The 21,500-nt window shown below is 49.3% G+C and overlaps 2 protein-coding genes across 2 annotated transcripts in view; one reads left to right on the top strand and one right to left on the bottom strand.

The window, feature by feature from the left end:
- ABCC6 (ATP binding cassette subfamily C member 6) overlaps positions 1-17,035 on the bottom strand; it is a 68,229-nt gene extending 51,194 nt beyond the window's left edge. The window contains 7 exon segments of the mRNA XM_070362514.1: positions 3,894-4,025; positions 7,687-7,748; positions 10,362-10,487; positions 13,621-13,749; positions 13,901-14,026; positions 15,477-15,659; positions 16,830-17,035. Of these exon segments, the coding sequence (XP_070218615.1) occupies positions 3,894-4,025; positions 7,687-7,748; positions 10,362-10,487; positions 13,621-13,749; positions 13,901-14,026; positions 15,477-15,659; positions 16,830-16,865 (794 nt within the window). The 5' untranslated portion in view covers positions 16,866-17,035.
- A 3,152-nt stretch (positions 17,036-20,187) lies between these two features.
- Positions 20,188-21,500, top strand: part of LOC102279767 (BOS complex subunit NOMO1) — a 56,585-nt gene continuing 55,272 nt past the window's right edge. The window contains exon 1 of the mRNA XM_014481057.2: positions 20,188-20,438. Coding sequence (XP_014336543.2) covers positions 20,274-20,438 — 165 coding nt within the window. The 5' untranslated portion in view covers positions 20,188-20,273. The remainder of the gene's footprint in view (positions 20,439-21,500) is intronic.

Raw genomic sequence — 21,500 nt, 5'->3', positions numbered from 1 at the left:
GTCTGAGCCTGGCACCCCTGGTCTGAGTGAAACCACAGATGTAAGCTCAAGCTGCTGTGATGTCTAAGATCCCAGGCCCTGGGTTATCAGGGAAAGGTTCGGGGGAAGAAGTGACAGGAGGAGCGGGGAGGCCCGAGGGCCCTTCCAGAGGCAGGCTTTGGCTGTAGGGAGAGCCTGGCAGCCATGCGGTTGCTGTGTGGCCTTGGGCAGGCTGCTCCCCTCCCTGTGCCTCTATATCCTCATGCAAAGATGGAGCTGGCCCCACTCTGGGTCCCTTCCAGCTCTGACAGCCTATGAGATTATCAGAACTTCAGTGGTGCTGAGAGCTGGGACCTGGGGCCAGGCACTAGGATCAGTCCTTCACACACATAAGCTCATCAACTCCCCTCAACCTCCCTGCCCCCTGGGTGTCACAGGGTCCTCATTTAACCTCAGAGGAGACTGAGGCTCTGAGAGGTGGTGACAGGTGCCTGAGGTCACACATGGAGGACAGAGCAGGGATTTGAGCCTAGAATTTTTTTAGAAGATTTTTTTTTTAATGTAGATAATTTTTAAAGGCTTTATTGAATTTGTTACAACATTGTTTCATGTTTTGGTTTTTTCTCTGTGAGGCACCTGGGATATTAGCTCCCTGGGCAGGGATTGAACCTGCATCCTCTACATTGGAAGGTGGAAGTCTTAACCACTGGACCACCAGCGAAGTCCTGAACCCAGACCTTGACTCACAGTTCACACAGAGCCCCCTCTCTCACCAAAAAATTAAAAAGAAAAAAGCCCTTGATGAGGGTAGGTTCCCAAGCCCTCACGAACAAAGTCAAGGTCTTGCCCCTTCCGGCTTGACCTGGCTTGTGGTTTAGCTTGGCATCTCTGGTGAGCTGTGGCTTGGCCTCCATCATGAGCTGGGCATGGCCTGCCACTCACATTTGGATATTTGGGTCTTGAGTGCCAAAAGGATATTACCTTCTTATAAAGGCCATCCCTGCCCACTCCTGCCCACCGGCTGGAATAATTTCATTCATCACCCTCAGAGCCATGCTGTCTCCAACTCCTTTTCTCATCTGTCTTGTTAGGACTCCAAGTGGGTAGACTATTTTTTTTTTCCTGCATAAAATCCTTCAATGGTTTAATAAAATGTCTCCATTTCTAGACACAGTCTTGTGTGGCCTGGCCCCTGCCCACTTCCCCACTTCATCCTGGTCCTCTTTCCTGGGCTGGTTTTCTTTCTGCTCCTTGACACACCCACAGCTCACCTTTCTCAGGCCTTGGCACAAACTGCCCTTGATCTGGAATGTCTCTGCCCAGTTCTTTCCAAGGCTTGACTTCATTTTAGCATCACCTCCTCAAAGACACTTTCCCTGCTGGGAAACTGCAGTAGCCCTGTTTCCCCATCCCAGACCCTTATTTCTGTCCCAGCATTGACTTCAACTTGCAAGTATCTGTCTTCTCCACCAAAAAATCAGCTTTCTGGAAAGAGAGGCCTCAGCTGTCTTGTGTATGGCTGTATCCCCATCATCCAAACAGGGTTTGGCTGCCAGGCCCTCAGTCAAGCACCCACGGGCTGGGAATGGACTGACTTCTCCAGATTTCCTCCTGACACTCGACTTAACCCACTGGTTGCTTTTACTAGAATGCTGTGCAACTAGTCTCCTGGCCTGGTTTTTAACAGAGCCGAGTTTCCAGCTGTCCTGCAGAGCAAATGGCCCAGCCCTCCTCCACGTGAGTGAGTTTAAGGATCAGTGGCGTGCCTGGGCCTTTTTCTTTAGAGAGACAACTTGAGACATCCCCATTCCCTGCCCCGTCAATGTCAGCCTTTATACTCCCAGAGCCCAGCTAACGGGGTGAATACCCGTCCACCACAAGCTGGGCCTCCAGTCCCCCTTCCCCTCTCAAGAATCTTCTGAGCATCTCCTCCAGATGAAAAGTGTGAAAGTGTTAGCTTCTCAGTTGTGTGCAACTCCATGGACTGTGGGTCGCCAGGCTCCTCTGTCCATGGAATTCTCCAGGCAAGAATACTGGGTTGGGTAGCCATTCCCTTCTCCAAGGGACCTTCCCGACCCGGGGATTGAACCCAGGTCTCCTGCATAGCAGGCAGATTCTTTACTCTCTGAGCCACCAGGGAAGCCCCCCTCAGGATGAAGGGGAAGGACAAATCTCAACTAGCAGTCCTAGGACAACTTGGTATTTTTAGCACAAAAGGCTACAAGGAGCCAGTCATTACCACTTTGCTTGCAAAGAAATAAACAAATATTAGTTTACTACCTGTCTTGAAGCCTACCCCTACCCCAGCCTCTGAGGCCAGCAGTATTTCTAATTCAACCATTTTTCTAACCCTGCACTCACATCTCTACCCTGGTCATCCCTGTAGCCCCAAGATGTCACCTCTCCTTGGCCCCGGCACCCAGGGATCAAACCCAGGTCTCCTGCAATGAGGGCAGATTCTTTACTGTTTGAGCCAGCAGGGAAACCACTAGACTTGTTGGCTGGTCTTCCGTGTCTGGTCCCAAAGCGATTTAGTGCCAGCTCCAAAAATGACCACAGAGCAAGGAAGGGGGTGTGAGGGCCGGGTGTTGCTGGGGGATGTAAAAGGGAGGGGTAGAGACTGTGGCAAACTGAAGCACACACGCCCTGTTCCACAGGGCAACCACTTCCCAGATCCACCCTCCCGTTGTCATGAGGGATACGACCTAACACTGCCATTCCACTTTAAGAGACACCCAAATTCCATATTTTTGTGACATCTCCAACAGCTTAAATGTTGGCAACTTACACAAAAAAACAAAACAAAGCACAAACCTCAAACAACAGCACGATACATGCTGGCCAAACACACCTGTGACCCCGACTTGGCCAGCAGACGAATCGGTCTGTGACCTCTTAAGATGACGTCCTCGCCCTTCCCGCAAAGGTTGCAACATATTTTAGAAACAAAACCAAAGTTCTTTCCTATGTATAAGCAGTGAGCTCAGAAAATGCCTGAGCCAGATCTCTGTATAACCCTGCCACTCTGCATTCTTACTGTCAGTTGTTCACAGATTCTCAAGCCGTTCTGGAGAATGCTTCTACTTCAGCTCTAATACTGGGTGACCATCATTCTTATGGTGGCAGGGGAGAGCAGAGCTGGGAGAGGGTGGACAAGACCTCCAGGGCCCTTTGGGATGAACTCAAAACTCATTTAAGAGTGCAGGGGCAGTACAGCAAGATATGCCTGAGGTGAGAGAGAGCTGCTGTTTCGATCTGTCATATTATTTATCCCTTTTGGAAAACATACACCTTTCCTTCCGGAAGCAGCCCCTCCCCTCCCTGTGTGGCTCTGAAAGGACTGCCAATCATGTGGCCTGCCCTTCAGCCATGGGATTGGCTCCTGAGAGGCACATGACTCAGCCAGCCAATCAGAGTCCTTCCTTGAGTTTTTTTTTTTTTTTTTTAGGTGGATGGTGAGGAAGTGGGTGTTGAGTTGGCGTAGTATGGGACAGGCCTTATGGAGAGACCAGTGTCGGACAATAGTGAACATCACGCAAGTTCTGAATCCAGCTACACCTGAGGCCAGACCCACCTTCTCAGCTATATGAGCCAGTAGGCTCTGTCTCTCTCTGTCTCCTCCTAATGTGTGGGATTTAGCCATCGATAAGTCCTAGAGTATGCAAGGGAAACTTCTCAGTCCTGCCACACAGCTACTTTTGTCTGTGCCCTGAAACATCAAGCTCCAGTGAGGTCAAGCGACTTGTCCAAGGTCATCAACCACTCGACGGCAGGGCTACATTTAACCCAGGCTTAATTATACCTATTTGAGAACTTATTTCTCGGGGACTCAGCCCAGAGTAGGGGCGGGGTTTGTGGGACCAAGGGCTTTGCTGACCAGCTTCGGGCTAAGCGCCCACCTTCCACACACTCACCGCTGGGTGGCGCTGCGGTTCCTTGTCCATTCCTTTTCAAGCTGGGAAACCAGTTCTTCAGAGGAGTTTTTGCTCTCAAGTGACCAGAGGTCTTTTGGCCCCAGTGGCCTCCGGTAGCCCTTCCAGACCAACCTATAAAAGAGGGTCACCACAGCCAGCCCTTCCCGCGTCCACCTCTGCAGTGCCCTGGTTTGGTAGCTGTGTGATCCCTGGTAAGTTGTTTGCCTCTCTGCACCTGCGCTGGCCCCTCGGTACAAGGAAAGCAATTTATCTAACAGTGGTGAACTCGGGGAGTTGGTGATGGACAGGGAGGTCTGGCGTGCTGCGATTCATGGGGTCGCAAAGAGTCAGACACGACTGAACGACTGAACTGAACTGAACAGTGGTAGGCGCTTCCCGGTCTACAAAGATTATCATTTAATTCTCACATGAGCCTATATGATAGATTACTATTGACCCATTTTACAGATGAGGAAGAAAACAGAGGCTCAGAGAGATTAAGTGACTTAACCAAGGAGTAACCTGTAACAGGGGAAATAAATAAGCCTCCCTAGGAGTCAGAAGTCCAGAGTTGAAAACTGTTATAGTGGAGGAAACTTGAACTTCTCCCCATTCTCCCCCTGGTTCACTGCTCCAGCCACCTGGCCTCAGGACCTTTGCACATGCATGTCCCTCTGTTTAAAACTCTTTCCCTGCCACTTCTCACTTGTCCTTCATCTCTGGCTTGGACATGATTTCCTTAAAAGCCCACTTGATGACCCCCACACCTGAGTCCAGGTAGATTCCCCATTGCAAGATCCCATAGTTTCCTGAGCTGTTTCTTTCTAATGCTTGCTGCGATGACCACTGTTTACTTTTTTTGGTCGGATTATTTATTTAGTCTTTCTCCTCCATTAGCGATAAGTTTCATGGAGACAAAGATTCTCCCTCTTCTATCACCACCTCCCAGCTCAGGGCATGTGTGTGCATGGGTGCTAAGTCGCTTCAGTTGTGTTCGACTCTTCTGTGACCCCTGGACTGTAGCCTGCCAGGCTCCCCTGTCCATGGGATTTTCCAGGCAAGAATGCTGGATTGGGTTGCCAGGGAATCTTCCTGACCCAGGGATCAAATCTGCGTCTCTTATGTCGCCTGCATTGGCAGGTGGGTTCTTTACCACGGGCTCCGGGCACAAGATTTGTCAAATAAAATCACCACTTTTCAGTGCTGTGACCTTGGGCAAGTCACTTGCCAACAATGGACCTCAGTTTTCTCACCTTAAAATGAGAATGTTTTCTCGATCTTGGGACTGGTATATGAGATGACTGTAGTTGGTGCACTGTTGAAGGAGGTTATCTAGAGGATGTGGCCAATGGTGCACCTATGACCTGGACCCGGGCAATCTGAGCTCCTCCCTCTCCTGTGCTTGGAACGTACATTCTGCCCACTGTTCCCACATTAGGAGCTACTTTGAGAGTAAGTGTTAGACTATCTGGATGATGTACATGTTTGAACCCCGTTAAGGCTTCTCTGTAAACTCTAGGGAGTCCAGTGAGATGTACTCAGCTTGCAGGGCCCAAGACAGGCCTCGTATGTAAGATCCCTGGCTTGTTGTTAACCCTGCCTCCTTCCAGCCTGGAGTGGCTGCCTCTTTCTTCTGTCTCTCCTTGCCCTTGGTTAACTGAGGCCAGTTTTCAAACCAACGTGCATACACAAGAAATTAACTTCCCTGGTGGTTAGGGATTTAGGAATCCACCTTCCAATGCAGAAGAAATGAGTTTGAGCCCTGGTCAGGGAACTAAGATCCCATATGCCTTGGGGCAAATAAGCCAGCAGGCCATAAAGAAAAGAAATTAACCACTGCAGACTTCCACAGCAGGAATGGTTTTTTTTTTTTCCTTTTAGGTCTCTCATCTTTCTTGTGACACCAAGGAGGCCTTGTTTGGAGCTGGTCTTGAGCTCCTTTTTGAGACTTTTCAAGTTCCCTTTTCTAATACAGAGTAAACTCAGGCAAGCAACAGTTTGAATCCAGAAATTATTCATAATATTTGTTTTTCACTGAAACTACTTTTAGCATTCTACATGGCAAGGGATTCTAGATTTTTGTGATCTTGGTAGTGATAGGAAGTTTCCCTTATAACAGGTTACTAAAGTAGAGAAAGGAGACGGAAATGGAAACCCACTCCAGTATTCTTGCCTGGAGAATCCCATGGACAGAGGAGCCTGGTGGGCTACAGTCCATGGGGTCACAAAGTCAGACACAACTGAGCGACTAAGCACACACACAAAATAGAGAAAGCAAATTAATCCAAAGAAAGAACATTAAGTAAATTGAGTATAAGTGATACCCAAATAAGGCAAAAAGCTTGAGGAATGGCCCATAAATGCCTGCATTTGGTAAACAGTGGGCTAGATTCTCTTCAGAGATGTTTAGCAAACTTCCAGGCTCTTTTCACCAATTCCATACCCTCCACCAACTCCATGCCCTCCACCAATTCCGTTCCCTCGGAGTAGTCTTCATTGTTGTTTAGCCGCTTAGTCATGTCCGACCCTTTGTGACCCCATGGACTGTAGCCCTTTAGGCTCCTCTTGTCCAGGGGATTCTCCAGGCAAGAATACTAGAGTGGGTTGCCATTCCCTTCTCCAGGGGATCCTCCCAACCGAGGGATCAAACCTGTCAGCCGCACTGCAGGAAGATTCTTTACCATCTGAGCCACCTGGGAAGCCCTCAGAGTAGTCTGCTGCTGCTGCTGCTAAGTCGCTTCAGTTGTGTCTGACTCTGTGCGACCCCATAGACGGCAGCCCACCAGGCTTCCCCGTCCCTGGGATTCTCCAGGCAAGAACACTGGAGTGGGTTGCCATTTCCTTCTCTAACACATGAAAGTGAAAAGTGAAAGTGAAGTCGCTCAGTCGTGTCCGACTCTCAGTCGTGTCCGACTCGTAGTGACCCCATGGACTGCAGCCTACCAGGCTCCTCTGTCCATGGGATTTTCCAGGCAAGAGTACTATAGTGGGGTGCCATTGCCTTCTCCACAGAGTAGTCTATCCTTCATTTATTTAACAACCACTTTATATAAAACTTTTTATGGGCCAGATTCTAAGTGCTTCAGAAACCTCATTTCATTTAATCCTCAAAACCCTGTGAGGTAGATGCTATTATGATCCTCATTTGACAAGTGCAGAGACTGCAGCACAGAGAGGTTAAGTAGCTTGCCCAAGGTCACACAGCCAGGAAGTGGTGGAGACGGAATTCCGATGGCAGTGTGGTCAAGAGAGGGTCCAGGAGGTAGGTACCTCCTCCATGCCTGGTGTGCTAACCCTGGAGAAACATCTTCTCCACCAGCCTGGGAGCCTCTAGTGAGTAAAGATTTGGTCTTTTGCCTCCTCACCCTTGGTGTTTAGCAGATAGTAGGTGCTTATTAAACACCTACTATGTTGGTGGAAGGACTAGATAGAGATATGATTTTATTGAGTGCCTTCTATATACAAGCATTAAGTACTTTACATTTAATGAAGGTAGAGTTGTTCCCATTTTACAGAGGGGAAAACTCAGACTAAATGCTTGTGATGTGGCCAGCTAAGAGACAGAGCCAGGACTCAATCTCACTCCAGTGAGTGAGTAGCAATGGGATATGGATGGTGGACACACTAAAATCCCAGCACCCAGGCTGGGATGGAGAAAGCCTGGCTGACTTTGGTAGGCTTGGGGAAATCTGCTTGGGAAAGAGCTGTGGTAACAAACAAGAGTGGCACATGTAGGTGGGGGCGGGGCACCCCCCACCCCCACCCCCGGCCCCTTCCCTGCTTCTTTACTTACCCAGAAACCCACCAGAACATGGCCTTCGAGGGGAAGGAGGCCCCAGCCTTAGGACATGGATTCTGCAAAGACAAAAGATTTAGAAGTGGGAGGACTTGGTCTCATAATGGCCAGTATGTGGCAAGCAGAGCTAAGGGCAGGAAGACAGAATGAATTGACAACAAGCTTAATACTGAAAACCAGACTGAGATGTCCTGTATATTTAACCACTGCTGCTGCTGCTGCTAAGTCGCTTCAGTCATATCTGACTCTGTGGGACCCCGTAGATGGCAGCCCACCAGACTCCCCCATCCCTGGGCTTCTCCAGGCAAGAACACTGGAGTGGGTTGCCATTTCCTTCTCCAGTGCATGCATGCATGCATGCTAAGTTGCTTCAGTCATGTCTGACTCTGTGTAACCTCATGGACAGCATCCCACCAGGCTCCTCTGTCCACGGGATTCTCTAGGCAAGAGCACTGAAGTGGGTTGCCATGTCCTTCTCTGATACTTAACCATAGTAGATACCAAAGGGCTTGGTGCTTCCTAGCAGGCAAGGCAAAAAGGGATTTGGTCACAGGGCTGAAAGTGCCTCAGTTCAGTTTAGCTGCTCAGTCGTGTCCAACTCTTTGCAACCCCATGAACCACAGCACACCAGGCCTCCCTGTCCATCACCAACTCCTGGAGTTCACCCAAACCCACATCCATTGAACCAGTGATGCCATCCAACCATCTCATCTTCTGTCGTCCCCTTATCCTCCTGCCCTCAATCTTTCCCAGCACCAGGGTCTTTTCAAATGAGTCAGCTCTTCGCATCAGGTGGCCAAAGTATTGGAGTTTCAGCTTCAACATCAGTCCTTCCAATGAACACCCAGGACTGATCTCCACTAGTTGGATCTCCTTGCAGTCCAAGGGACTCTCAAGAGTCTTCTCCAACACCACAGTTCAAAAGCATCAGTTCTTCAGCGCTCAGCTTTCTTTATAGTCCAACTCTCACATCCATACATGACCACTGGAAAAACCATAGCCTTGACTAGACAGACCTTTGTTGACAAAGTGATGGCTCTGCTTTTTAATATGTTGTCTAGGTTGGTCATAACTTTCCTTCCAAGGAGTAAGTGTCCTTTAATTTCATGGTTGCAATCACCATCTGCAGTGATTTGGGAGCCCAGAAAAATAAAGTCAGCCACTGTTTCCACTGTTTCCCCATCTATTTGCCATGAAGTGATGAGACTGGATGCCATGATCTTAGTTTTCTGAATGATGAGCCTTAAGGCAACTTTTTCACTCTCCTCTTTCTCTTTCATCAAGAGGCTCTTTAGTTCTTCTTCACTTTCTGCCATAAGGGTGGTGTCATCTGCATATCTGAGGTTATTGATATTTCTTCTGGCAATCTTGATTCCAGCTTGTGCTTCCTCCAGCCCAGCCTTTCTCATGATGTACTCTGCATAGAAGTTAAATAAGCAAGGTGACAATATACAGCCTTGATGTACTCTTTTTCCTATTTGAAACCAGTCTGTTGTTCCATGTCCAGTTCTAAATGTTGCTTCCTGACCTGCATATAGATTTCTCAAGAGGCAGGTCAGGTGGTCTGGTATTCCCATCTCCTTCAGAATTTTCCACATTTTATTGTGATCCACACAGTCAAAGGCTTTGGCATAGTTAATAAAGCAGAAATAGATGTTTTTCTGGAACTCTCTTGCTTTTTCGGTGGAAGTGCCTAAGTAAGAACTAACAGTTGCTCAGAACAACTTTATTAATACTGAGACCAAGAAATTCTCAAAGCAAGGACCATGCATGACACAAGCAATGTTTTCAACAATATCCCTCAGTGAATGTGACAAGAAGGTGAAGAAGAGGTGGGATTTTACCAGTGGCTCCAGGAAGACTGCACAGATTTATACTCTTACCAATAGGGCATGAGAATGCTCATTGCACCACATCTTTGCCATCAGTGTGTGTTATCAATTTTAATTTTTTTTCTGCTACTCATTGGACAAAGTCCTATTACAGTTTTAACTTAATTATTCAAACTGTTGAGCATCTTTTTAGATGATCTCCACTCAACTGTCTTTTTCTCAGAGAATTCTTTCCGGATTTCACAGTGTTATCTGCTGTAAACTCTTATGGACCATGAACTTCTCCGATGGAGCACTTCTATTGAGCAAGTCACTTTAATCCTGAATTTTTATGATCATGAGTTGTAATTTTCCACACATTTGTGTAATTGTGTGATTAATGGTTCCCCTATTGGGTATTAGTCACATGAGGACAGAGACATCACTTTTTACCAGAGATCCTCAGTACTGAGCTGGCGCACAGAATAGGTTGGCAAACTACAGCCCCCAAGCCAAATCCGGCCCACTGTTTTTCTCTGCGAATAAAGTTTTATTGGAACGCAGCCATGTTCTTTTGTTGACATATAGTCTGTCTGCTTTTTGTAAAACCTGACCTCCGTAGCTGCCATGCAGAGACCATATGGCCCACAAAGCCCAGAATATTTTCTATCTTGGACAGAAAGAGTTGGCCAACCTGTGGCATAGAGTCGATATATAATACGCTTTTTTTGGCTGAATGAATAAAAAAAAATAATAAAGGCCTGTGCTTTAATTTAACTTCCTTCCATCACTTGGGGGCCACTGAGGACCAGAAGAGGAACAGGGACAAGCAAGGCATTGGTTGGAGACATGGTGACTTACAGCCTGCGGGGGCCTTTTCGGGAAAAGCGGGCGTTGATCAGCGAGGCAAGACAGTGCAAACTGCGCCATCACCAGAGACAAGTACAGGTAGGGTGACAGGTGCCGGAAAGGGTCGCTCTGGAAATCCTGTGGGAGAGGAAGCAGAAGTCTCTGAGTCAGGGCTTAGGAGGAGCAGAGACTGGGGAGGGTGTCGGAAAGGGGAGAAGAGGGGGAGGCAGAACGGGGTTTCTGATGCTGGGAGCAGTGCCCAGGCCGGTGGCTGGAGCCCCCAGCCTTCCTGGCCTTGAAAACACCTGGCTTACACAGATTCTGTCCAGACAAACGGCAGGCAGGGTGTGTGCCCTTAGTTAGGTGGCCACTGGCCTTAGCCTCCAGGACACAGATTGAAGGACACTTTATCTTTCTCCCTGGGCAACAAAGGAGCCCCACCTCCCAATCTCCCATCCCACTCCCTGTGGCCAGTGTTCTCTGGTTTAAGAAGGGGGCTGGTTTCAGGGAGCATTCGCTCTGCCTCAGGCACATGCTGGAGTCTTTACATACACTGTCTCCTCAAGTCCCACCCCACCTTGCCCCAGGGGGCGTTTACTTGCTACGTGTTACTCAATGGGAAACCAAGGCTCAGAGAAGTGACAGTACCTTGCTCAAGGCCACACAGATGATCTGCTCCAGATCACGAGCTCTTGCTGCCCTGCCATGATTGCTTTTCACCCCCTGCCCTTTCTGGCCAGAGCACCCTAACTCTTCCCCCCATGCTCAGGTATGAGGTTTATGTAGAGCTGATTCCATCCCAGCGGGTGGGGAGGGGCGGGGCAGGCAGATGATGGAGGCCTGACCAAAGAGCATGTTCTAGTCCCTGGCTACCGTGCTTGGGCTAGGAATGGACGCAGGACCTACGCTGGAGCAACGAGAGCTGGAACCATCGGGAGATCTTCCAGGTTTGCTATATTTGTGAAACGAAAGCCTGGAATAATTGGGGCTCTCCTTGCCATCCCATTGGAGAATGAAGCCAAGAGGCGAGAGCCAAGGGACAGGCAGAAATGGAGCTCTAGCTGTGTTCTCTGAATGTCTGGGCCAGCTATGCCTCCTAGCAGGTCCCAGGTATATGAGCTAATAGATACCCTTGGACTTTTCCCCCTTGAGCCAGTGTGAACTGAGTTTTTATGTTTTTAAACACGAGCCCAAGTTTCAGATCACAATTTCTCTATTGGATTTTTTACTTCCCTGTTTTTGGTTTCGTTTTGGGGGACAGATAGTAGACAGTTTGATAGTGCAGCTACATTACTCCCCATAGTGTCATTTTTCGTATCGTTTCTGTCGGAAAGTTTGCCCTGAATTTGGGTGAGATGGACTTTGGCTCTGCAGTCCCGAGCTGCGTGACCTAGAGGAAGTCGCTCACTTCTCTATGGCTTAGGGTTCCTCATCTTTAAAATGGGATCATTCAGATCTTCACTGAATTCATGACATCAAGTGCTTGCCACAGGGCCTCGCACATGGAGCTCCAGAGCATATGTGGTCCCAATATTATTCTTTCAGTGCTGTGTTCCCAACAGCTAGCTGCTAAGTCAACTGTAGAAAGCTACCCTCTCATAAATCAGTGGAGGGCCTGGGGGCTATTCCCATTAGTTACAAAAATTGCTTTGTTAAAAATCTGTCCTTTAGGATAGAAAGTGTTTCTCTGCCTTCTTCTTTCGGGATCCGAAGGGAGTAACCATATGAAATGATGACCAGCAGACTCTGATCAGTTTCCTGATCAGAAGTCTTGGGTGAGTGTGCCAGCCATGCAAGCGGTTTTCAACTGGGGGTGGCTTTGCCCCCAGGGGACATTTACCATTGTCAGGAGAGGTGTCAGGTTACCGTAATGGGGTGGTACTACTGGCGTCCAGTGGGTGGAGACCAGGGATGCTATTCAGCATCCCACAGCACATGGGACAGCTCCTCTCCGCCCCCGCCCAAGAGAGAAGTAGGTAAAAGGTGCTGAGGTTGAAAAACCCTGGTTGAAGTTATAGATTTTTCTCTTTGCAGATCACGCCCCCTAATGTGGAAATACAGGTGAATGTGCAAAATGAGTGTGTAAATACAGATGCATGAGGGCACAGGTGAAGGTGGAGAATGAGGGGAGACATGCACTTACGTGGCGTCAGAACGAACACAGCTGTGTGCCAGAGGAAGTCATCCAGAGGACGTGAGCCCTGGCTGACCTGTGAGCTGGACCCAGAGGCTCCTCACCCCCACTCGCCACTCCCGCCCTTGAAGTGTGCATTCTGGCCACACTGTTCCTGCACTAGGAAGTACTTCAAGGATGCCACCTTGGAAGAGCAATGTGCTGGTGAGATCCACTGGATGGCACATATGACTGAACCCTGTTAAAACCTCCATAAACTGTTAAGTTTCTGGCGGGCAGGTGCGGAGATCAGTGTATTTTGCAGCGGCCAAGACAAGCATCGTACGTAAGTTCCCTTGCTTATGAGAATCGTCGCCTACCAACTGCAGTGGTGGTCTGTTTCTTTGGTCTCTCTTGGTCCTCCAGGTCTGGGGTTGGTTTCTAATTTCACCTGGGAACCCCTGAGGTTTTGAACCAACAGTGTGTCGGTGCCCATGCAGTGTGTGTGTGTGTGTGTGTGTGTGTGTATGAGTGTGGGACATTTGTGCACAAGCCCTGTAGGAGCTCGAAAGTATAGACACAACTGGATGGCAGCAAGTGTGAGTGTAGGCGAGTGTATGTGTGTGTATGTGATGTTTTGGAGTCTGTGGTTGTGTGATACACGAATGAAAAAAAGTGAAGTGAAAAGTGTTAGTTGCTCACTGGTGTCCAGCTCTTTGCAACTCCATAGACTATAGCCCACCAGGCTCCTCTGTTGATGGAATTCTCCAGACAAGAATACTAGAGTGGGTTGCCATTTCCTTCTCCAAGGGACCTTCCCGACCCAGGGATTGAACCTAGGTCTCCTGCATTGCAGGCAGATTCTTGACTGACTGAGCCACCAGGGAAGCCCAATGTGTGAATGGGAGCATACAAGTGTGTGCAAGTGAAGTGTGTGACTTGAGTGTGTAAGACAATAAGAATTTCTGTTGATAAAAAGGTATGGGGTGATGAGAACATCTATGTGAAATGCCTGTGTGTGTTGCTTGAGTTTCAGTGCTTGCGGAGTGTGTGTCTCTGCAGAGAGAATAAGCCTTGGTGGAAGCGGGAGGAGGATGGATGGGACCCAAGGCCTGAAACCACTATACTGGTTCCCGGGTGACCCAGACCCCCACTTACCCCTCGTGAGGCCTGCTGGGTGGCGCTGGTGGCTGGGAAGAGAAAGCAGAGTAGCCAGTACCCGAAGAGCACCCCAGACGCCTGGACGCCCTTCTTCCTCTCGGCATGGATGAGGAACACGGCGAAGCTCTGGACAAGAGGGTCGGGTGGGAGGTGGGCCAGGGGTGGGGGACGCTGGGGGAGGAGAGGGTCTGGAGGGAGCCCCCTCTGCCCCACCCCTCCACCGGGACAGGAGAAGCAGCACCCAGGAGCAAGCCAGCAGGTCTGGGCCGCGACTCACCATTGTGGTGAGCCATACGGTGGGGTGTATGAGGAACTCGAGGGCCTGGGGCGTTCCCTGCTGGATTCTCCAAAGAGTCACAGACACGCTGGAGGTGCACAGGATTATGAGGGCAAACCCAAGCACCTGGAGAAACGGGCTGGGATAAGGCTGGTGGGGGAAAGAAAGATGGCAGCCTTTCTGCCACTCCCTGCCAACTGGACAGGGACTCCACGTCCAACTGGACAGTGGCCCCAGGTGGGGCACTGCAATGTACCAGCGTGACCACTGAACAGGGCCGACGTGAGAGAAAAAAGCTGTAAGGGGTGATGCAGCTCAAGCTTGACCTGTAACTGTCATATAAATAATGCACCATACAAATAACGTCAGTGGTTTCCAAAATGCCAGTAGTGCTCCCACAATGCACAGGAGGATGCTTCGGGATGAAGGAACAGCATGAAAAGCTATTTACTCTCCAGGTGAAAAAGTTATACTTTCTTTAAGTCTCTTTCCATCCCTACTGTTAAATCAAGGAGGAACTCTCTGTTGGGACTGATACGTTTCCAGGCCTTTGACTGAGCTGCCATTGGTCAAATCGGTCCCTCTTTTGGACAAGAGAAATCAAGAACGGGAGAGAGCACGCACACGCAGACCTGGGAGCCTCGGAGAAACCACTGAACGTCAGTTAGTCTCAAGCAGGAGTCAAAACTACCATCTGTAGTCTGAGTTTGGCCTCTTGTCTGTTGTTGTATCACCTCGGAACTAAGAGCGGGTTTCCCATTTTTCACTCATTGAACAAAACTTTAAAAAGCCTAATATGCCATGACGTGAAATTGATATGAAATGCAAATTTCTGTAACTATAAAGTTTTACTGAAACACAGTGATGTCTACTTGCTTACTGTTTGTTGTCTGTGGCTGCTTTACTGCTGCAAGAGCAGAACTGAGTAGTTGAGACAGAGGCCACATGATCCTTGGAATCTCAGACAAGTACTGATACTCTCTGGCCCTTTAAGGAGGAGTGTGCTGACCCTGGAGAGGTGGTTGACAAGAGGTCAAATATCTACAAGGTGGTGTGGGAATAAATGAACCATGGAGGGCGTGCTTCTAGAGGTTTGGGGAACAGGAGAATGAGCAGAGATGCTCACATTTGGAATGCCAGTGTTTTTCTAACACTGGAAAACAACTACACACCAGTTTTAAGGAGTGTTCTTTAGTATCGCTGGCGGGGAAACACAAAAATCAATGCCTAAGTGTTAACATTTAAAAGGTGCGTCCTGGTGTGGCTCTAAAATCACCGTGTGTATCTCAGGAGTGTACACTGCACACTTCGGGGAACGCCAGGCTGTGGTGGCCATAAACTTGTCTGGGTGTGTGTGGGTGTCTGCGGGTGTGTTTGGGATGTACGGTTTTTATTATCTGTCATGATTGGTTTGGCAGCATCTATGCCACTGAGTTTCCCTCTGCAGCCTCTGGGGTATTGCTCTGTCTGATTAACAGGGTCCCACGTGTCCACTTTGGGGTCTCTGCCTGATTCCAGCCTGCTCCCCCACCCCCTGACCATTGTCTGATTATAGGCTCCCAGAGGAAGGGGCTACCATCTTGGCCTTGAAGAGGCGGGACATTTGGATGTAGCCCTTGTCATGGCGGTGGATGTAGAGGAGGTGGATGGGGCCGAGGACCCAGAGGTACATGGGGGGCACCCAGACCCCTGCTGTTTTCAGAAAGCACAGGCTCAGCAAGCGGGCAGCAGCAGGCTCGGGCTCCGTCTGGTTCCAGACCTGAGGGAACACCAGGGTGACCCTTATGATGGTACAATGCAGGGGTCCCAAACTCACCACTTGGGGGGCTAGGCAACTCTTTGGACTCCAAATATTTACAAGATAAATGTGCTAAGCAATTTTTGTTGTTGTTTGGTCACTGAGTCACGTCCAACTCTTTGCAACCCCATGGACTGCAGCATGCCAGGCTTCCCTGTCCTTCACTATCTCCCAGACTTTGCTCAAACTTGTGTCCATTGAGTTGGTGATGCCATCCAACCATCTCATCCTCTGTTGTCCCTAGAGTACTTCATAATTGAGTAACTCCACTGACCTCACCCAACTGGACAGGGGTGGTGCTGGGATCTGAACCAAGGCAGTTGGGTCCTAGAATCTAGGAGACCTGGGATCCATGATGACTGCTGGGCACAGACTTAAAACCACTCTGTTGTTGTTGTTTGGTCGCTAAGTCATGTCTGACACTTTGCGACCCCACGACTGTAGCCCGCCAGGCTCCTCTGTCCATGGGATACTCCAGGCAAGAATTCTGGAGTGGATACCATTCCCTTCTCCAGGGGATCTTCCCAAGCCAGGGATCGAACTCATGTCTCCTGCATTGGCAGGTGGATTCTTTACCACTGAGCCACCAGGCAAGCCCTATAACCACTCTAGGAGGCAGGTATTACTGTTCCAATTTCATAGACCAGGAAACTCAGAAGCCAGGAAGGTAATAGGCTCCTTTAGGCCCACACAAATAGGAAGGGACAGAGCTGACTCCACGCTGGCCTGGCTAACCCCAAAACTTGTTCTATCAGAGGTCTCCATCTGTACTTATCTCAGATCTTCTGCTGGCCTTTCCTAACCAGAGAAGTGTGAATGTGAATTTCAGAAAACACAGTTGCTTTAATTCTCTCCCTCCTACACCACTGCCACCCTCCCACTAGAGTCTTTTGCTGAGGCAGAAACCAGAGACGTGGGGAGTCCTGTAGCTGGGGGGTCTAGAGGCCCCTTTCACAGGGTTGGTCTCTTGGGGAACAGTTTGGTTAAGGAGATCGCCCAGCCCTGGGGTTAGACTGGCAGGTCTGTTACCCTCCCCGGGGGCCCGCCCTCCTCTGTATCTCAGCCCGAGAGATCTGTCCAAGAGATCTCGAGCCAGCCGGAGAAGGAATACAGCGGGATGGGGACACTCACCCCCGGGCCCGCGCAGGGCTCGCCTTGCCCGGCCATCGGGCGTCGTCCGTCTGTTGGTCTGTCTGTCGGACTGTCGGGGTCCGAGGACGGCTTCCTCGGCCGCGTTCCGGCCGGGGGAAGGGGCGGGGATTCGAGCTCTCGGATTGCGAGGCCGGGGGGCAAGGTCCGGCCGGGCGGCGGGGGTGGGGCGCGGAGGGGTGAAGCGAGGCGAGGTGGCGGGGCGCTCAGGGCGGCCACCCAGGGCAGCGAGGGCGGGGGTCCCGGAGCCCCAGAAAGTGCGGTGATGTCTGCATATAATCCCCTTTCCCCCTGGCGCAAGTGTCATTCCGAACTTCCCGAATACTGTGGATCAGCAATTCCAGGAATTTATCTAGATAAACGAACCCAGCAGGTGTGCTCAAGTCCAGCGACGGACGGAATGGGGGATGGGAGGACCCGGGTTAACGTTGGAGCCGCAGCCCCCTCACCTGTGGGACCGACCCTGTCTGCCTCTAGGATGGTGGGAAGATTTTAAGATTACTAATAATACGTCTAGCAGAGTGTTTGAACACTATAAATGTTCAATCAGAGTTAACTTTTATTAGCATTCGTAGTATTATTTCATCCCTAGGTTACTGAGCAGTGGTTCAAAATGCCATTGAAGAAATAGGTTTAATACGGAAAAACGGTTACTGAATGCTAAGTGAAAAAAGATTATAATACAAAATAGTTTACGATATGTGTGCAAAGAAAAAAAAATAGTATATGCTTAAGTTAGGGAAAGTGGGGAATGAATTCAAGTCATTTACCTTTTTCTTCTGGGTCTTAAAGTAATGTGTGTCCCAAGCCAAGCGTTCTTTTGGGAAATGACTTTATGTAACATATATGCATAGACAAAACGATGGAAATGCACTAAAGCAGTGTTCATGGAACTCCTACTTTTCTTTTCTTTTTCTTGCTTTCCTTTTTCAATTTTCTTTCCTTCTGCAATGACCCTGTATTCCCTTTCAAGACAGGAATAAAAGACTGAGCTTTTTCAGACAGACAAGAACAGGTGCTCAGTTTGAGTGAAGAATTCAAATCCTTTGCACTCTCCAGGCTGCGTTGTTACTTTGGTGTCTTCTTTTTCTCTTGCCTTTTTCAGGGCCTCGACAGCAGGGGCTCCCTGGTCTTTTCTTCCCTTTCTTTCCTGAGATTCCCCAACCCTCTTCTGGGGCCCTGGCAGTATGCTTTCAGCTGTCTTCCTGTTTGGGTCTTCTGGAAGAGCAGGGATGCAAAAACTCAAAGATTTTTCTTGAAGCTGAGTGTGGCAGGTCTGCTGTTTACATTCCGATCATCTCTGTTTGTTTGAGGTGGTTTTGGTGAAGGCTGATGGAAATTATCAGGAGGCTTGAGGACCCCCCTTAAATCCCCATTGCAACTGGACATGGTCCTAGAGCTTTATTTCTTTGTATATATGAAGATGAATTTGAGGGAAATGATGAAGGTTTGAGGGGGGATGGTCAGATAGGCAGAAAGCACACAGAGGAAATCAACCAGGTAAGCCAAGAACAGAACTCAAATACAGAGCCTATTTTCCAGCTCTCTGAACAGCACATGGCTGAGTGCTGAGCTCTGATGGTGGTGGTTTAGTCGTTAAGTCATGTCTGACTACTGCAATCCCATGGATTGTAGCCCATCAGGCTCCTCTGTCCATGGGATTTCCCTGGCAAGAATACTGGAGTGGGTTGCCATTTCCTTCTCCAGGGGATCTTTCTGACCCAAAGATAGAACCCAGGTCTCCTGCATTGCAGGAAGATACTTTACTGACTGAACCACCAACCCTAGATAGGTCCCCTTACCTCTCTGGGCCTCGGTTTCCCGTCTGTAAAATAAGATGATTCCATAGGCCAAGCAGTTCCTAATTGATGACTTTCAATCCCCTGGTATTTGCTAAGACAAACCAGGGATTTGTGTTAGGAAACAAATGGAAACATCTGTTTTAATTGTAATGATAAATAATGAACCTCTAAAAAATAAAACAATTACTTAAGTGGTTTCTCTTTATAATCAAACAGTTGACAGTCTCACTGTATTTGGAAGGAGAACGAAGAGTGAGAGAAATCAGATGTGTTCATGGCTGAGATCCTCTAGTGCATGTATCCTTCCATTGTCGCCACTGTGTAGTGATTCATAGTTGCATAGTGCTTGAGTCTTAACCACAGTGGCGAATTTCAGTGGGAAATCTCTTTACTTCATCATTTAGGAGCAAGGTATAACAACTATCAAAATAAAAGCCCTTGATTTTCTTGAGTGAAATGGAAGAATTTCAAACATCTGGTCAGAAGGGCAGTTTTTGTCTATTTTGATATGGTGACTTGTAGTTCATCTTCATTATGGCATACATTCAGTCTTGAGACAAAACATAACATGCTGATTTTTGAACTGATTTTCAGACAGATGCTTTCAGATGATTTTCATGCATCGCCTCACAGAGCTAGTTCAAAGTAAGTCAAACTGCATGCATCTTTTGCTTCCTGGGGGAAAACCCCCAAAGTTTGTTTCTATAAAAATGTTACTAGAGGTGGGATTCGGAGAAGGCCATGGCACCCCACTGCAGTACTCTTGCCTGGAAAATCCCATGGACAGAGGAGCCTGGTGGGCTGCAGTCCATGGGGTCGCTAAGAGTCGGACACGACTGAGCAACTTCACTTTCACTTTTCACTTTCACGCCTTGGAGAAGGAAATGGCAACCCACTCCAGTGTTCTTGCCTGGAGAATCCCAGGGATGGGGGAGCCTGGTGGGCTGCCGTCTATGGAGTCGCATAGAGTCCGACACGACTGAAGCGACTTAGCAGCAGCAGCAGCAGCAGCAGAGGTGGGATTAAATACAATTTAAATATCTTTTAAAATATTATGCTGAACTTAAACGACATGTTTTGCTTTAAAAAAAGCTAATTGATCATTTATCATGGAAAGTTACACCAGTCGACACAAATCCCTAAAAGGAGTTTGAGATGATACATCACTTGTGAAATTTACGGGTCAAATAGATTGGGGAAATTTGTTGGATACTTCGATCAATAGTCTCTCGTCATTTCCAGTTTCAGTGCTATTGAATTCCAAAGTAGGGGATTTGGAATTCCAAATTCCTAATTCCAAACCAGGAAACTACGAAATTCAACTTTTCAGTTTATGCCTGTATACTCGCCCCTTGCAACTGCACCAGCCAGATGGTGCGCGGAGTCCTCCAGGCCTCCAGAGGGCACCAATGGTCTCCTTTCATTGCTGAGCTTGTACTGTAGTTATTTGGTCTGGGGGCATGGCCGTGGGGGCGGGGCGCGCATGCGCAGTCGCGGCGTGAGGGGGGGCGGGGGGCGGGGACAGGGCTGTCAGTTGCCATCAGAAGAGGAAGCCGCCGGCAACGTGCGGGGTGAGGGGCGGGACCCGGAGGCCTGCGGAGGTTCAGGCTGCAGAGGCCGGGCCATGCGGGGGCGCCGGGGTATGGGGCCACCCGAGCCGGCAGTGGTGGCCGCCACCGTTCTGCTGCTGCTGAGCAGGGTAGAGCCGGCGTGCGGCTCCGAGGACATCGTGGTGGGTTGCGGGGGCTTCGTCAAGTCGGACGTGGAGATCAACTACTCGCTCATTGAGGTGAGTGCCCGCCCCGCGGCCCGGAGCTCGGTGTGTGACCCGGGGCCAGGCGCACAGCCTCGCTGAGCCGCGGTGGCCTCGCCTCCCAGGCGGTTGCCACTAGCCCTCCCTGCAACTGCCCGCATTCTGGGAGCCCTTTCCTCTTCAGAGGCGCTGCTTTCTGCGGGCTCTCTGCTGGTCTCCTCCCCAGTAGCGCTGGGGTGGGGGTTCTTATCTTGGGGTCAGCTACGCGGTGGGGTGGGGTGGTGGAGCTCTGAAGGTGTGTGCATGTGGGTGTGAAGGACATTTTTGGTGACGATGATAATGGTTTATAACTTTTGTTAGGTCACACAAAACTGAGGATCCTCCAGATCGAGACCCCAGATACTTAAGAAGGCAGACTCCAGATCCCCACAATGCAGGCCCGAGATCTCTTAAAACCCAGTCTCAGCAGAACGCAGACCCCAGATCCTCAAACCCCCAGGAACCCAGACCTTCTGAAACTCAGATTTCCTGAAACCTGTATTCCAGAACCTAGAGACCGCAAGTCTTAACCCCCACAACACTGAGTTCCCCCCCAAATTCTAATCGACCATTCCTCCTACCCTCTGGGAAGCTTTAAAAGAGCATGAATTCTCATCCCAGAGATCATGACCCAGTTACTGTCTCTTGGTATCTCTGGGGCTGGGAAACTATTTTTAATCTCCCTGGTTCCCCCATTGGGACCCCTTTCCTCTGATAATGAAGAGTTGTCAGCGCCCTTATTGCTGGGTATTTATTGGAATTACACAAGAGATTTCTGCAGAAGTCTTTTTATTAAGTTGCAAAGCTCTCTTCAGTTAGATGGTTATTAGCCCAGTGGAATTATGACCCAGAAAGCTTTTGTGAAGAGAAAGGGAGATAGATGGAGGTGGGCATAGAAAATCATTTGCAGGACAGATAGGAAGGGACCCCAGGGAGGGCTGGCCTCTATTTTAGGAGGGTAGTTACTGATGATGAGTCAAAATAAGGGAATTAGAAAAGAAAGACGCTGGAGATGCCAAAGAGAAGGGAGTGGGGACCAAGACCCCAAAGGCATTCTGC

The sequence above is a fragment of the Bos mutus genome, chromosome 25 (assembly GCF_027580195.1).
Source record: "Bos mutus isolate GX-2022 chromosome 25, NWIPB_WYAK_1.1, whole genome shotgun sequence".
NCBI classification, from domain to species: Eukaryota; Metazoa; Chordata; class Mammalia; order Artiodactyla; family Bovidae; genus Bos; species Bos mutus.
This window is presented reverse-complemented; position numbering and strand designations above follow the sequence as displayed.